Genomic DNA, 16,736 nt, shown 5'->3' with positions numbered 1-16,736 from the left:
TTCACATCCCCCTGTTATCAAAGCCACTATTTTTTAACCTGGCAATCGAATGGAGAATACCTCTATTCTGTTAGATGGGGGTGTGGCCACTCAGACCATCCCATTTCCATCGCTGTTTTAAGCTCAATTCTGTCCACGTGATGTGAAACCTACGCCGCTTTTATTTCAGTAACACACCTTACATCTCTTGTCAGCAATCATTTTCCACATATGTAGACTGATGATATCCAGGAAGCTGACAACCAACAATGATAGTGACTCGATGAAGAATGTCGAAAGGAAAAGGAGCTTAAGAAGACTTCAAAAGGAATTAAAGCAGCGAAAAATTTCATTCCGCAATGAATTACTGTGACAGACCTCAGACAGTTCTCCCCTGCAGATCATCAACTGAAACCATGATGAAGCAAAGGGATCATCAAATCCCAGTGAAAGCACTCGTGAGATCAAGAAGAAAAATGCCACCGGCACGTCGGATGACACATTTTTCCAGATCCTCGCACTTACAATCCAACAAAATAACTGTCACGCGGCAGCGCTCTCATCGGTGGACAGACGAAGAACTCAATCTTCTTGCCTGCGCTGGCAGCGGCAAGGAGAATGTTGAACCATCGTCGTCACGGTCCATCTCCGGTGCACTGCCAGATAACATCTCCGAGGACGGACCCTCGAAGGAAACCCATGCCAGAGTCGGCGACTCTTTTGCACACCACCTTGAGCCAGACACAAGCGGCCCCCGGAATATCCTGCTACATCGTGAGGCTAGGGAAGGGCATCTTGAATTTCTCCTGTGGGCACCCATATGGCAGTCGGAGGATGACATTGCGAAGGTCCATTCAGATCAGCTCAAGCGATACAAGGAGAGATTGGACGTCGGGCTTGCAAGCAGGGCCTCTCAGGCGAGAAAGCGAGCACGGTCCCCTTTTCAAGAGCCTAGGAGATCATCACGTCAGAAAAAGCCGCGGCAGTGCTAAATATAAGTTCGGTAGATGGAAGTCAATGAATTACTTTGTTTCATTGTTGTCTTGTCTTGTATGTTTGTCTTGCCTGTATATCCAGCTAACTTGAGGTTAGAGGATCTGGAATGTGAGGCCATGCATTTATCTGGATTGTATTGTCGAGTGATTAGAGTGGTTAGAATCTGCCCAGCCAACACTGAACGCTATGTATATGATAGTCATTTTGGATTACATTTAAGTATAAAAATTCTAGCGGAGGAGTGGTGACCCGATTCGGTCACTGGTCAGATGCTAAACCTCTTTCCGGACTGTCCCACACCAGTACATCTGCAACTGAAGCAGCCCAAATACAGCTATGGAGATATTCAAGTGAGGAATAAAATATCTTAGATGGAATAAGGCAAAATCCCTCCGTCCAAAATAGACAGGGTGAATGCAGAAACAAATCGGCAGGACCTTACTTTAACTCTGAGAGCACACTAAATAGATTTATCGCGGGTGAGTTTTCCGAGTTCAAATTGGGTGATCGCGTCATCATATGCTTTGATAATTGGATCGTACAAGCGGTTTGGGTTTTGGGGAGTGCCTACAATAAGACCTTTGTCATTGTAAGGAAAGAGAATGTCTCGTAGGGCCCGACAAAGCGGTACAAGGCCACGAAATTTGGGAGGGAACTCCCTCAAAATGAATCCAAATCCCATGTTTTCAGCTTTGCTCATGTGGCCAAGCTTGGCGTTTGCAATGTCCTCATAGTTACCAGTATACCAGGCACGAAGTTTACTATCCCTAGAATGATTATCCTTCCCCCAGCCATTACGGGCGCACTGCCAGATAAGCACGTAGAAAAACGACTCAAGATCATGCCGATAGGTATGGTCGATATTAAGCAGCACCTCGATCGCCATAAACTCCATCGTGCCGGTCTGGTGTCGCGCCCCACTTCGCCTGCTTCCAACTTCTTTGGCAAGATCCAGATCGATCAGCATGCCCCAGTGACCATCCGCCTTATCTGGATCGGTGATGATTATGTTGTTCTCTGAAATATCCCGATGAAGGATGTTTCCATCCAGGTAAAGAGCCCGGTGTGCTTTTATTGCATCGCGAAGTGCCCTGAGCAGCTCCAGTGGTGATTCGTACCTGTAGATCGGCCGGCCAGCGGGTGAGATCACAAGACACCGGAGGACACGGTTGTCATAGAGTTCCTCACCATTCCTGTCGAAGAGGCTTGGATTGTGTGCTGACTGAATGGAGAAAGCTAGTTCATGCTCCTCCTGAGTGTCCCTTGATGGTTGATTGATGGAACGTGATCGTTTGGACACCTGCAGCCCCTTTTCCGGGGATCTGCGCTTCCTGGAAGATGACTTTCGACGGATATCTAAGCGACAGGGCTCGGTAAGCGGCTGAGATTGATGAAACGATGAGGCCGTGCTGAGGGGTGCGCTTTTGAAGTCATGGCGCTTGTCATCGAAGGTCAGGCCGCAGCGCACGTCGGCGATACTAGTGACGACACCATGGCCAATGATTCTGGCGACCCCCCGGACACTCTTCCGACCCGCCAGCTCGAGGAGTTCCGCCTCTGGCCGCCGCTTGCCCGACACCCACGAGAATTTAGCTACGCCCTCCGCTTGTCCATCGTTTGCAAGAAAACATGTGGTTCCGCGACATACAATGGCACGCTGATAGGAAAGCATTTCACCTAGCCGCACCTTCTTTCCCTCTGAGTTCCCAGGCCCTTTGACAGTTATTGATTTGTTGCCGCCTTCATCCCTAGCAATAAAGGTGTCCAGTCCCAGCTCCTCGTCGCTCATCATGGTGTAGCCCACAAGCACCTGAAAGAACCGCCTCGAGTCCGCGTAGACGTCGATGATGCCTGAGCTGTAGGGGCCTGAACGGTCGAACACCCACGCCTCCATCTTGGTCCCGCAGACGACAAATGCGTGGACGAACCGCCGAGTGGGCTGTGCAGCAAAGACCTCGCGCACGCAGCGGCTGATCTGCAGCAGTGTGGCTTTGGTCCCAATCTCCTCCCTAGGTTTTTTGAGCTCACCAACCACCAGGATGTCTCTCCAGTCGTGTTTGTTTCGCGAGAGGCTCCCACCCTTAGCTCGCAAGAGAAGGTCGACTTGCCGTTCCGCCTTCGAACCGGTAAGATCCGCTTTGCTCACCGTGGTGAAGTAGGTGCCGCGTGATTCCAAGAGAAGGTCTTCTTGAAAACGAAACCACCAGGCGAGGACATCGTCCTGTGTAGGAGGATCAGGAAACTGGGCCCAATTACCATCGCTGTCTGGGTCCAGCACGCGTCGACAGATGGTATCTGCTTTGTCGCTCCAATCCTTCTCCTCAAAGTATTTGTCAAAGAAGCCCTCGACGTCTCGAAATGTGCAGCCACATATCTCCTCGAAGATTCTCGGATTCACCAACTCACGCGTCTGCTCGGAGCCTTTCTGCGATGACGAAGTGGATTTGACTGGGGTGCTGTCAAAAGAAGGGGGAATGCTCGCCGGAGGAGTTGTTCGTTGAGGGATGGTGTCAATGAGGGTAAATACAGCTTTCCAGACATCGAAGTTCCAGGTTTCGGCGTTCTGGGATTCGGTGGGAGGCCTTTGAATAACCAGGTTCACTAGTGGCCGGTAGTCATCGTACTTGAAGTTTTCTTGTGCCTTTCGGAGACGCTCGACTAAGTGTGCTAGATCAGATACCATATCCCCGTTACTCATTCGCGAGCGAAGGCTGTAAGCCGCATCCTCTCCCTGCAAAGCAGAGAGGAGTTTTGAAATCGCATTTTGATAGACTTGGTCAAGGCTATCAACAGCGCCATTGTAGGAAATTAGATGCGACTCATATATTTTTTCAGCTTCCTGAAGCACGCCTTGTAAACGATCGACTGAGTCAGTTAGAGGATGGTTCTTGATAATGTTGCGATCTTCTTGTGAAAGTACCGCCATTTCGATGGTATAAAAGACCGTTGGAGTTTGTGTGAGGTAAGAGTTGTAGGTTGGTATGCTAATTTTGTGTGATGAATGGGAAGCAAACACGAGACAAAATGCAGAATTGTTAGAATGTTATGATGTCTGATTCTTGCGAGAGAAGATAGCTCGCTGGGAACAGATGTAGGTATACATAATCAAAGGGAGGATTATGGTCAAAGGGTTGCTCCGGTTTGACTTTGATGCAGAACGCGAATGTGGGAACGGATAGAGCCGTTGAGCAAGGAACTGGGTGGAGATTAATCTTATTCGATCGCGATGGAATGTATTTTGCAGCCGAGGGGTCCCATTCTGTGATATTATTGGTTCAAACACGTACACACTCACGTGATCTCAGTGTAGAATGGAAGGTTTACCGGGCCTGAAATAAATCTGTTTTACAGAGTATGCAATGCAAAATATTGCATGTTTTGCTGTGTAATCTTTCTCCGCAATATATTAGCACATTAACATTCATGTGCTAAGAAAACATTTTACAGGTCAACCAACCCGTCGTATTGCTCCTGGTATGGGTGCCTCAAAAAAGATGCCTAGGTGCCACAGCAAAGCCCAATATGCAAAGTGCAGCCAGGGGTGCTAGAATGTTTCAAGACGCGGAAATCTTGCGTCGTTCTGTGTCTTAATCATTTGATGTTGCTTGTTCTCTTCGCGTCCGTAGACAGGGTGAAAACATCGCCAAGCAGCGGATAGCATCACGGTCACACATTCTGCTGAATCCCTGCAAGCTTGGGCGGCGAGGCGGTAAATTTTTAATTTGCCACTTGTTAAGTATTTAGTTTACTTCATGCAAGACAAGACACTGTGGGACGTCTAAAGTGGTTGGTTGTATTAGCATGTCGGTAGCTGAGGCATATATGTGCGGTGCGCTAGTCCGTGATAGGCAGCCTAGGGCCAACACCTCCCCTCGGACTAGCAACCGTACAGATATCTATCTATCTAGAAATCCTATTATACATGAAATCAAATCAAATCAAATCAAATGAAATCAAATCTATCTATCCTTCTATCCTTCACCCTTTCGGCATCTGTGAGGCTTCGGTTCGTGGTAGTAGTATCGATGTTCAAGAGGTTCTCTGATAACAGTGGTGGTGGTGGTGGTATTCTTAATGATCAATCTCAGCATAGTGGTTCTTGCAGGGGGTTCTTTGGTGGCTCTCATAGAGGGTTCTTTGGTGGTTCTCGCAGGGGGTTCTTTGATGGTTGGTTCTTCAGGGGGTTCTTCAGTAGATGGAGGAGTAGTGACAGTGACTTGTGTAGCCAGTTTCATCTCATCCTCCCCTTGTTTCATATCCTCTTGATCTCTTGACAGAGAATCAGAGTTTTCAGCTGATTTTTGTAAGGATTTTCCCATCCTTCTGTCCCAATATTCATTCATTCTCTTCAGACATTCATCTTGCTTTTTCAGATATTCATCTTGCTTTTTCAAATATTCCATCATCATCTGTATCAAGGTATCGGTCGTTGGTGTTGGGCCCGGTGGCTCAGTGGTAGGTTCGTATTCATCATTGCTAGCTGGGGTATCCATCCCCATGGTAGCTCGAGTTCTAGGAGGATTTCTTCCCTCTAATCAATCAATTTTTAATCTTTTCCCGCGATCAAAGCTCTTCTAGCCTTCGTCAGGATCCCTTCTGCTGATCAGCGTAGCAGCTCGCGAGACGTTAGATGGCTTAGATAGGCAGTGGAAGGTTCTTAATATATTTATAAAAAAAACAAGCAATCCGGGCTATAACCTGTGGGACGTCTAAGTGGTTGTATTAGCATGCAGGCAGCTGAGGCATATATGTGCGGTGCGCTAGTCCGTGATAGGCAGCCTAGGGCCAACATATTTGAGTCCATCCCTACCCAACCCCATCGCGTAAGCCATGGTGGATTAAAATCGACTTGACCACGCTCGACAGCTATTCGGCCAAACATTTCTTCCTTGGCTTTTTGAATACTTGAGTTTGCTCAGTGAAAGAGCTGGTAGGGGTAACACCTGCTGAGTCAATATAGCCCAGCTGGCTTGACTGGCTGTCGTCCTCTTCCAGTATGGGTACCGATTCGGCATTAGATTGTTGGGAGAAGTTAAGTTCCGACTGCGATATATCAAAATTCACGTCATGCGGGATCTGATCAATCGCTGAACGGATTCTATTTAGATGAGTTAGCAGCCATATGTCATAGACACTTCTTGTGAATTTGTATGCCCATATGGTGAAGCCAAGCAGGTCATATAGATAGAAGAAAGATAGAGGAAAGGTAGCTAGCTAGCTAGTCAGATCTATATCAATCAATTTTTACCCACAATATTTTTCTTCAGCCAATCATCTTGTACAGAGCTCCAATAACTGCCAAGATAACATGCCAAGCAGACCCCCCCATAACTCAGTTATCCAGGGGGGGTTTGGCTGGGGTGGCGTCCGGGATAACCTGGTTATTTGGGGGGGTCATGTTATAACGCCGCTAACGCGCCCCGTGGATAACTAGTGCTCAACACTAACCTCAGATGTTCCACTAGCTTCCATTACAGCAGTCACCCCTTTACTAACAGTTATTCCTTTACTAGCAGTCACCACTTTTCTAGCAGCTCACACAACCGACAGGTCATTACTACATTGCGAGCCTGTTTTAAATCGGTGATATGGATGGATAACAAGTCAAAACCTGTAAGAGCCATGATTTTGGGTCTCAAGGTCATGGCCTGAGAGCATGCAAGCGCCGCAGCAAAACGACCGATCGCTTGAAACAATGATTCGACAGAAGCGTCCTTTTGAAAAGCTCCTTTTGACTCAAGGGCAATGGGATGACATCAGTTGAAGAGACACAGAGAAGAACACCACGAGGTCTACGTTCTGCTTGTGGCTCAAGAGGGATCTATTTTTGGACTCGCAGTCATCTTTTCATGCGATCCATTTTCAGCACCCGTTCATTTTCACCATGCAATTCATTTTGAGCACCCTTCCATTTTGTTCCCCTTCTGAAGATGTATAAATACCATGCGCTTCGCTGTCAAGCGATGCCTACAACTCCTCATACTCACTGATACTCTTTGTCTTGGGATCTTTATTCTTTCTGTCTCTCTTTTTACACCACGCTTCTATTCTCACAACCAAGATGGCCATCCAGCACTTCTGATTTATAGAAGGTAAAAGTGCAAAGAGATCTCACCATCATTTGAAGACAGAACAGCCACAGCTTACCTCTGATGACTATCACACAAGAGATGCCGCTCGAGTGGCTCGGTTCCTGGTCACCGGCAAAAAGTATGCTGATGCCACAACCAAGGCCATCAACTGTGTGCAGAGATTTTGGAATCGGTAAGCCCTGTTGCAATGTGTAGATGATCAAGCTGATGTTGTTTTCCGCAGCTTTTATGCTTTCATGGGGGTGGATAGTAATTCCCATCTCACCGCATGTGCAGGTGAGAACTTTAGACACTATGCTGACTGGCGATTGAGTCAGTTCAATGTCACAAAGCAGAGCACCATCTGAGTGGAGTGGAAATTCCTCTGACTGCTCTACAAGAGAGTCGCTGGAAAGAAGATGGATGAAATCATTGGGGAGCAAGTCAGTGAGATCAGTCCCACCACACCATCCCAGGCCTTCAGTTCCCGTATCTGACTGGCCTCTACCTCCCATGTAGTTTATCCTGGGACCGTTGACGGATGAATACAATCTGGACCTCTCAGTTGAATGCAAGCCCACCCTCAGTATTGAGGATCTGCTGTCCATCCTCCATTACCACTGGTGCTTGGACACGTTGGCGGTCCCACACGAGCGGTATACAGTGCAGCTTCTGCTGTTGATGCTGATGACCGCCTACACATCCTCTCGTCCAGGTGCGCTCATCGAAAGTGGCTGCGTTCAGGGCTCCAACGACACTCTGTGATACCGGGATGTGGTGCTCCGTGTCATCCCCAACCCGGAGGACCTGAAGCGTCACATTCTGGTCATGGAGGTGACTCTGATGTTTATGAAGGGAAAGAGAAACAAGTCTCAGCCGTAGGTCCCCTTCCCGTTCCCTGCTGGTATGGAGTGACACTTCGCTCGGCCGTATGGCTGTATTGACCTCTCGGCGAAGGACAACCTACATATTCCATGAGTGGGATGACAACCCAGCTCTGTGTCCGATCTCACATTTTCTTTCGCTGGCGCTCGCGGATCGAGCCTTTGAGGCACAGGGTATCAACTCGCCGGAGGACATCTTTCATATCGAGGTTCTTCCTTACCGGAACAGCCTACAGCTGAGGTGGAGATCCGAGATGCTCAAGATACCGGCCTTTCACCGCACCGTCCACACCGCACATGGAGTGCGTATCTCTCCCGACCGTGCGTTACCGTATGATGCGTTCAATCAGTACCTTCAGCGGCTGGGTCGCAACGCGGGACTCGAAGAGCCGCTGACTCCTTACTGCATCAGAAGAGGCACAGCAAATGCGGTGGATGGTAAGCAGCTGCAGTGGAGTCTCCATATTCATGGTTGCCATGTGCTAACTGGAGAGTAGATGTCGCAACGGCAGCGGAGCGGAACCAGGTGCTGGGCCATTCCCGGGCTGACATCTTTGAACGCTATTACCTCTCGCAGAAGGTGAAACGCGATGTGCAGTCCGCGTATCTTGGATGTCCAGCCCGCGAGTCGGTCATCCGCGCCGTCGGAATGATGAGCTTGACGCGGGACCCGAGGGTCCCAAAGGAACTGACCGACGAGCAGAAGGCCGCCATCGAATATGACCCCCATCTTGCCGAACTCAACCGCCAGAAGCAGGACCTGGTAAGTGATATGAGATACCAATACGGATCGGTCCCGAAGGCCCAGGGCACAGACCTCCACGCCCAGCATAGCAAGCTTGAAAGAACTATTCAAAGTGAGAGGCGATTCTTGAGGAAACGTGCACGGGACAACATCCGGGAGGACTTTTTTGCCAAGATCGACACCATCGAGATAGAGCGTCAGCTTCTGGGACTGTCGCTCGCCGATGATCTCAAGGTGGAAGATTCCGTCACTCAGTTTACCTGTGTCGAACGAGCTCTACTTGCACGCAGTCTCTTTACATCTCTCTGTAGCTCTGCGGAGGAGCATAAGCCTCACTGTTATCGGATGCAGGTAATCCGTGACTGGACCGCGCTCTGTAGCCTGCAGGGGGTCCCTTACAAGCAGAAGGCCTCACCTTGCGAATTCGTAACCTTGAAAGAGGAGCTCAGCATAAACGCTGATAAGCCCCCTATCGTCTGTCCGGCGACCCAGTGCCTATTTTGTCTTGGGAACGAACAGCGGGCATCGAATTCAAGGCCGTATTCATTCTCACGTCCAGATAAACTACGGAGGCATGTGTATGATTGCCATCTCCGCTATCTTGCCTCAGATGCTTGTTTTCCATGTCCCCATCCCGCCTGCTCAGAGAGTCTGTGGGGTATCACACATTTCAAGGACCATGCTGCTTTGATACATAAAATATACCTTTGAGCTGTGTGCAACGTTACCTGTAGCTTCCTTTAGTGGAGTAGCTGTGGCAGCCAAAAGACACCGCGAGGTAAGGCGTGGATAGAACCGCATATAATAGATAGACTATCCCAAATAGAAGGCCTGCAGCAGAGATGATTTTTTTGCCATATTAGGTAACTTTACATAGACTAAAGATCGTGATCGTCCTCCGGTATAACATTGGAGGTACGGAAAATGCAGTACGGATTATGCCTCTTTAAAATCCTTGAAAGACAATCCAACAATACAACTTGAAATCAAATAAGGTTGAAAAATGGGCGTGAAATGAAGAGATGACTAAAGAATACGGCCTGGCGTGATTAGTAACAATTAGGTTGCGAAATAACGTAATCAATAACCTTCCCGATCAAATACCCTTCCCGATCACTTCTTCACTCTTTTTCATGTTTATAACTAAATAGAACAACAATCACATAAGAAAAATAGATTAATCATATTAAGAATCATTTACAAATCAGCTTTCACACGTACGAGCAGTATGTCCAATAGTACCACATATACTGCACCGTGGTGCTGCTCGTTTTCGTGGTTGAGAGTCAGAAACCTCAACCTTCTCATTTTCCTGTTCATTGACACTTCGTACGCGATCTATTCCTTCTTCAACTCTTAAAACCCCTTCCTGAGCTATATATGTACGACCTTTCCCTCGCTTTCTCTTTTGCTTCTCATTTGCAGCTCTTAGTTCCTTGTTTTCCTTTGCTAAAATAGCAGCACTACACATAGCCATTTGACACCCCTTGATCAGCTGATTCATAGCTCGATTGGTTGGACTGGATGAACCCTGTGTACGATGTTGCATGTATCCTTTAATCTTCTTGGCCTGGAGATCCACTTGTCGTACATTGTGTGGTGTGGCTGTGGCCCAGGAGGCTTGAGAACTATGAGAAGTTCCTGGGGGGGTGGGTGTATGCATCTGGGTATTAAGGCGTGAGAGAACCTGCTCTGGATCGTACGGAACTAACCCTGTAGCTTTAAAACCACTTTTGATGTTGTTCTCATTCAGGGCTTCCATATGAGCTGCTGGATAGAGAGTCAAAAACTCTTCCTTATCAATGTGATTGATGCCAAGCTGCATTTGCTTCTCCACCTGTCGTCTGTATGCCTTCTTTAGAGGAGAGAAACAGCTAACATCCAAGGGCTGAAGAAGATGAGATGAATGAGATGGCATGTAGAGAGCAATGATGTCATTCTCAGAGCAGAATTGATCAAACTCTGCTGAAGCATGACTTCCATGTCCATCAAGGATCAAGAGTCGATATTTGCCCTTCGTACGAGATCGAGTGTCCTTGTCAAATATCTCCTTAAGCCAGATCAACCCCAGCTTATCATTTGTCCATCCATTCTCACTGACTCCAATCACCCAGTCATGTGGCAGCTTCTCAGTCTCATACCAATGGGATTGGTGCATCTTTCCCTTTAGAATAATCATCGTACGTAAAGCCCAACCAGTTGCATTAACTCCTGCAATAACAGTGGCCCATTCCCGATCTCCAGGCTGTATAAGATTCGGACGATCAACTCTCTCAGATCCAGTAATTACTCTGGCTGTCCCAATAACTCCCATCTGAAATCCAGTCTCATCAAAGTTGTATGTATCTTCCTGTGCAATCCCATACTTTGCAATGGTGTTTCGTACGAGATTAAACCATCCACGAATAATCTCAGGATTCTCACATAGAGCTCGCTGGTGATCATACTTTCGAGAGAATGTTGATTTTAACTCCTCATGACGATTAACAAAGTTTCGTACCCAGCATTCACCCACTGTTGGAGGGGGTTTGGATTCAGACTTGATTTCTCGTTCAGAAAGAAGCAAATTGGCCATATTTCGTACGGTTGTGATGCGGGGTGACTGGCCTCGCTCAGTCATGGATAGAATCCACTGAATAAGAGATGCTTCCTCTGTAAGACTGAGTTTTCGGTTTTTTAACTGAGAATCTTTTCGTGTTGTGCGGCCGTGTAATCGATCATATAAACTTGAATAAGGAACTTCGTACGCGCGTGCAGCAGCTCGAATACCTGAGATTTGACCTTTATCTAGAGCCTTAATAGCTAATAGAATCCTGCCTTCTTGATAGAAGTTTCTTCTGTCACTTGTTGTTGACATTTTGATGAATAAATTGTATGATGTGTCTTAAAGTGAAGAAGTGATCGGGAAGGGTATTTGATCGGGAAGGTTATTGATTACGTTACTCCTAACTAGTTAGTCCTTGTTCTAACTTTAACTTTTCCGAGAAAAGTTATGTCGAAAACGGTCCATCCAAGAATCCATTCGGAAGTCATCCATAGCAAAAAGCTGACTCTAGCCGTCCTATTGTGAAGTGTCTCCAAGAGGGACATCTCCCTGCCGTTCTTCGTTACCCCGCTCCCCGCTTCCTATATCGACCGAAACCATGAACGCCTCTGAACAGCATACACGCGATGGCCATCCCCGCCGGTTGTCTGATACTTACGTTATACGAAAGTTCGCGAGCGCAGATGATGATGATTACGATGACACATGCTACATATGCTTTGAAGGTTGGAAAGCTGGTGATGAAATGGTCAGGCTTTGATGTTGTAACCACTGGCTGCACGACGATTGCCTGTCAGTGTCCACACTGGACGGCCTGTGCCCCACTTGCCGGATTGATCTCACTTCATTCAATGATGAGATAGTCCTCATAAATGCAGCTGATGCGGGTGATGTCCAGAAAGTGAAAGAGCAGTTGGATAAGAACATCAATTGTTCAGCACAAAACTTTCTAGGTAGGACTGCGTTGCATTCGGCAGCTCTACGCAATCACAAGGCTGTGGCGGAGATATTATTGGACTGTGGAGCGGACGCATCCATCGTCGACTACAAAAAGCAAGCTCCATTGCATATAGCCTCTAGCAGCTTCTCTCTCGGGATTGCTATTCTTCTGGTGGAAAGAGGGGCCGATATAAGTGCTCGAGATGGCGGAGGAATGACGCCACTTCATCTCGCATATCAATGTGGCACGCTGGACACGATCCGATATCTACTTGAGAAGGGAGCCGATCCAAATGCCAAAGATGTTTATGGCTTTACTCCGGAGATGCTTCGTCCTGATGTTGTTGAATACTTGACCAATGCGCCAATCATTCAAGCATTTGAAAGGGCTATTGATGATATTAAAGCTACAGAAGCATAGTTCTACCGGGTTAGTTGGTTGATTCTTGACATCAAGGTGTTAGAGCCCTTAATATTTTGGTAGCACACTCTCTGTTCCTAGGTATGCTTTAGGCCCTGGGCCAGTGCCCTAGTTGCAGCACACTTCTCTTCCTGGTTTGTTAGGAGCTCATTTAATGTATATAGAACCAGGTTCCAAATCCATCCATAGGTTGCGGTCAATTCTCCATAAAATTCTCCATGCTCACGACTAGCCATTAGATTTGCCAGCTCCATCATCGGTTTAATGTTCGGAGCTTCCAAGCGCATTGTAAACTGCCGATCACTAGTGTTCATTCATGATGTTCGAACCGCAAGAGAAAGAGATGGTCGTTGAAATTGTTTTTTTACTCAGGAAAGTGGACTTCATGGGCGGCACGCCCTGGTGGCATGTGGATTATCAAATAGCTGGCTCGAGTTTCCCAGGCCGCCAGCGGCAAATGCCTTGGGGGCGACAAACTATCAATTATTATGATTTGCGCGTGTTACCACAGGCATTTCAACGCCAGAGGCATAATCAATTAAGGAGAGTCTTGCAGTACATTACGACAATTAACAATCAATAAAAAAAATGCTACCGCTACTACTGAGCGTCATCGCTGGATGAAAAGCTTCGCCTCGCCAAGTCTGACGCCGAACATGAACGCAGGGTGTCATTGTCGTCAATCATATAAACTATCATCAAATCCCAGTCTGCTGTTGCAAGGAATGTCGTACCCATTCGCCTTTAGAGCCGTTCGAATGTGACCTGCTGAGAGCGGCTTTCTATCCCATGTAGCAAGACTGTGTGCCAGCTTGATCATGTTTTTGATCTGGATCTCTCTGGTAAGCAGGGGTGATTTCAAAATTGCACTTGGTACTCACCTGTCGGCCATTGAGCTTGGTTTCCGCAAATATGTTCAGATCATCCTCGTCGATCTCGGCGTCTGCTGCCTTCAGGAAGTTAAGAAGGATGCTTTTCCTTGCTGCAGGCTTCAGATTGTCATATTGCAACTTAAGATGAACTCAGTCCAAGATTGCATCGTCAAAGTCGCCCACCAGGTTGGTCGTGAGAAAGAAGATCCCATCATAATATTCGAGCTTACAGAGAAATATGGACACCAGGCGGTTCCGCTCCAGCTGGACAGGACAGTGTTTCTGCACAAACACATCCACTTCATCAAGCAAGAGAATCGCATTCCAGAAGCTGGCGATTCGAAAGATTCGAGTGAGCTGTTCTTCCAACACCGCAGCTTCCGAGCTCAACTCTCCCGCAGAAATCTGTCAGAAGGATGTTAGTGTACACAACAGGGAAACCGGTTCGGACTGCCATACTGAATAGAGTGGCCGTTCTTGACGTTCGGCGATTGCTTCCGCGGTCAGCGTCTTTCCGACACCAGGATGGCCACTGTCTCACTTTTTAGCATGTTAAAAAAACCGCGGATATAGGTGGTGGAAATAGGACCATACTGCAACAGGAAGATGACACCTAGGCCCTTCCCTATGATAATATCATTGAGCGCAGGCCTCCCTGTCCGATCTACACGACTTTCCGCAAGGGCGATGGCGACCTGTTTCTTTTCCTCGTCGATGACGAGCGAGTCGAAGGGCAACGGCGAGAACTCAATGTCGCTGATATCGGCCACAGCAAACTCCGCTGAAGTACTGCTGTCAGTTGGACTCTAGGATCTTGCATGGTGCTGTGACTTACCCCAGAGTTTATTGAAAAGAGAAAACCCAAGCAAGGTGGGACTGCAGATGAGTAAGTTGTCTTCCTCCATCTCAGTTGGATTCATCCCGTTACTCCTGACTCGAGAAACTGATTTGTTTTTGGTCGCCCCGCTCCACGGATCAAAAACCTCCGGTTTCATGGTCTGCAGCCTTGGATAGTTGGGGTTCACGTTGCGGAAACAAGGGGCGTCAATCATGATCCTTCCGTTGACGGGAACTCGGATCAGGTCGTTCTTTTGTTGAAAGAAAGCGGTCCCGTCGTATTGGCAATAGTGAGAACCCAGCATAGAAACGAACGTTCGACCGGATGCGATAAGACGCTCCCTGATATTATCTTCAGGGTGGTATACAAGAGGAAAGGCAGGTAGGTTCTCAATTCGTTTCACTCCATGGAATTTATTGATGGCCAAAGCCTCAACAGCCTCGCCGAATACTTTCCCGTCAAAGTCGAAATAGCGGCTTTGGAGCTCAAAATACTCCTCCCCCTGTGGTGTCGTCTTTTCCCCTCCAAAGCTGTATGCGACGCACCTCGGCTTACCGGTGCCGCGGCAGGTCGTGTATACCGGCATATTCGGTCTGAACAAGGCCCAGAGCAGGTCATAGGTGATCTTCCTGCGGCTGAGGAGGGAACAAAGGCGCTCAGCAGTAGACTTGTATGCTTCCTGAAGGTGTAGAATTAACAGGTCGAGATGCTTCAGTGATTCGGGGGTAGCTGTTTCTTCATCTGTTACGGACTCCCGGTAGGCTTCCAGCTCAGGAAGGAAGTGGTACAGCACATTCCGCTCGACCTATGCTCTTGTGAGAAAGGATATTAACAGGTTGGATGGGGTGTATTACCACAGGCTTATCTTCATCCAGGCTGGCCGTTCTGACTTCTCGTAGCACGGTCCTGATGATATCACGCAACCCGACTGACTTGATATCAACATACACGGTGGGTTCCCGGGTCTTCCGATCTTTTCGCAATGTCAACTGCGTTCGCTTAGAGCAACACTGCACTTACCGATGCGTGTGCGAACAACAATTACATATTCATCCAAATCGCTGACGTCTGGGCTTCGTGGAGAGTCAACGATCTTGTAGGCATATGCCTTGTCACTCCAACTGCATAACATTAGCATCGCCCAAAAGGCCGGATAGGGCAGGAAGCATACACTTCACGGATAGCCTTGCACTCCAGTTTTGATGCCCGGATCTTAATGTCTTCTTTTTCACCGTTCTCTGGCTTATCAGGGCCGCACACTATACCCTCCGAGCTCGACGGGGTTCGCCCCTCAAGGACGGCTTCGAATAGCTCCTTCAATCCATCTCTTGTGACATATAGAGAAGAGGCGGGATATGGGAACTTCCCATTCTGCTGCATTGCTGGATGACCGTGGTAGGACAGTTTCACACCTTCAAGGGAAGGGCTGTCTGGAGGTGTTTGGGCAGTAAGAAAGGGGGAAGGGGCAGGGGTTTTAGACATTGTGATGGGTAAAGTTGCGATAAGGGAAGCAGAGTGAACTATGTACAGCAATTGGGATGAGGAATTGTGCTTACAGAGTTCGAATTTCGTGAGCTGTTCATTGCCTCAGGATTGGAGGGCATATAGCCTCCTTATATGCTGTTGTATTGGACCCCGCACACCCCCCATCCATCCATCAGTCGTATCGAACCGTCTCTGTGCATACCCATACGCAGGATACGTTGTCCATACCGACCCAGACCATGCGAGGCACCTTGCGCTATGCGCTCTAGATATCCACGTTTGACCTGGTGTTATTACCTTCATTGCGAATCGTCAAAGCGCGAAAAAGGATTTCGCGAGACCTTGATGCAGGATGCTATCAGTCCGTTTGGGGGTCCGATTGGTAGACAGCTCAGGAAAAGAAACCTAGATGCCAGGTTTGTTGTCCCTGAACCCTAAGTTGAAGACAGTCGAGGGAGAATCTTGTCGTAGCTTGCAGCTGTACATAGTAACCTGTGCATAGTAAAACTACATCAAAAAAGAAAGAAACCCTTTGCCGAAATCTAGTGGCCACTAGACAGTAGCAGAAGGTATGGAAGTTATGGGAGCTGCGGGGAAAACAGGAAAAACTGGGAAAAAAGGTAAAAGGGAGAAAAGGGGAAAAAGGGAAAAAGGGGACTAGTGGGACTAACAGCACCATAAATATTCTCTGCCATTTCTCTCATTTATCCTACCATATCTTCCAATCTTCCTGTTCGCTATTCATAGATATCATGCCGCCGAATACGTCAAACGAAGATCCTCTCATAAAATCGTCTGAAGGGAGAGAGCAAAATACGACCATGGCAATCATGAGCCAACTAAGAGTCAACTTAAAAAATTTCAGTTTTCTTTGCAAACCTGGTCATGGAAGATTCCACCTCCTTGAAGCGGCGAACCAACCACCAACACGCCAACACACGATTAGACGCTCGCGAAAATC

At 47.8% G+C, this 16,736-nt stretch overlaps 6 protein-coding genes across 6 annotated transcripts; 2 read left to right on the top strand and 4 right to left on the bottom strand.

Annotated features, from left to right (window-relative positions):
* Positions 1 to 1,435: 1,435 nt before the first annotated feature.
* HCAG_04616 (predicted protein) lies at positions 1,436 to 3,901 on the bottom strand (the record flags this gene model as incomplete). Its single annotated transcript, XM_001540726.1, has 1 exon — positions 1,436 to 3,901. The coding sequence occupies one exon, from the start codon at positions 3,899 to 3,901 to the stop codon at positions 1,436 to 1,438; it is 2,466 nt and encodes an 821-aa protein (XP_001540776.1).
* A 1,045-nt stretch (positions 3,902 to 4,946) lies between these two features.
* Positions 4,947 to 6,599, bottom strand: HCAG_04615 (predicted protein; the record flags this gene model as incomplete). The annotated part of the gene is made up of 4 exons (XM_001540725.1): positions 4,947 to 5,487; positions 5,786 to 5,841; positions 5,881 to 6,062; positions 6,515 to 6,599. 4 exons carry the CDS (start codon positions 6,597 to 6,599, stop codon positions 4,947 to 4,949), a joined length of 864 nt encoding a protein of 287 aa, XP_001540775.1.
* A 546-nt stretch (positions 6,600 to 7,145) lies between these two features.
* HCAG_04614 (predicted protein) lies at positions 7,146 to 9,386 on the top strand (the record flags this gene model as incomplete). Its single annotated transcript, XM_001540724.1, has 6 exons — positions 7,146 to 7,239; positions 7,291 to 7,343; positions 7,566 to 7,702; positions 7,762 to 7,924; positions 8,026 to 8,368; positions 8,443 to 9,386. 6 exons carry the CDS (start codon positions 7,146 to 7,148, stop codon positions 9,384 to 9,386), a joined length of 1,734 nt encoding a protein of 577 aa, XP_001540774.1.
* Positions 9,387 to 9,771: 385 nt separating this feature from the next.
* HCAG_04613 (conserved hypothetical protein) lies at positions 9,772 to 11,532 on the bottom strand (the record flags this gene model as incomplete). Its single annotated transcript, XM_001540723.1, has 2 exons — positions 9,772 to 9,818; positions 9,897 to 11,532. 2 exons carry the CDS (start codon positions 11,530 to 11,532, stop codon positions 9,772 to 9,774), a joined length of 1,683 nt encoding a protein of 560 aa, XP_001540773.1.
* Positions 11,533 to 11,818: 286 nt separating this feature from the next.
* On the top strand, positions 11,819 to 12,580 carry HCAG_04612 (predicted protein; the record flags this gene model as incomplete). Its single annotated transcript, XM_001540722.1, has 2 exons — positions 11,819 to 11,968; positions 12,119 to 12,580. 2 exons carry the CDS (start codon positions 11,819 to 11,821, stop codon positions 12,578 to 12,580), a joined length of 612 nt encoding a protein of 203 aa, XP_001540772.1.
* Positions 12,581 to 12,944: 364 nt separating this feature from the next.
* HCAG_04611 (predicted protein) lies at positions 12,945 to 16,598 on the bottom strand (the record flags this gene model as incomplete). The annotated part of the gene is made up of 13 exons (XM_001540721.1): positions 12,945 to 13,056; positions 13,315 to 13,409; positions 13,462 to 13,526; positions 13,683 to 13,857; positions 13,912 to 13,984; positions 14,047 to 14,233; positions 14,288 to 15,095; positions 15,145 to 15,263; positions 15,311 to 15,411; positions 15,462 to 15,720; positions 15,978 to 16,040; positions 16,073 to 16,116; positions 16,489 to 16,598. The coding sequence occupies 13 exons, from the start codon at positions 16,596 to 16,598 to the stop codon at positions 12,945 to 12,947; spliced, it is 2,211 nt and encodes a 736-aa protein (XP_001540771.1).
* Between the last annotated feature and the right edge of the window lie 138 nt (positions 16,599 to 16,736).

This window comes from Histoplasma capsulatum, genomic scaffold (assembly GCF_000149585.1).
Source record: "Histoplasma capsulatum NAm1 scaffold_4 genomic scaffold, whole genome shotgun sequence".
NCBI lineage: Eukaryota > Fungi > Ascomycota > Eurotiomycetes > Onygenales > Ajellomycetaceae > Histoplasma > Histoplasma mississippiense.
This window is presented reverse-complemented; position numbering and strand designations above follow the sequence as displayed.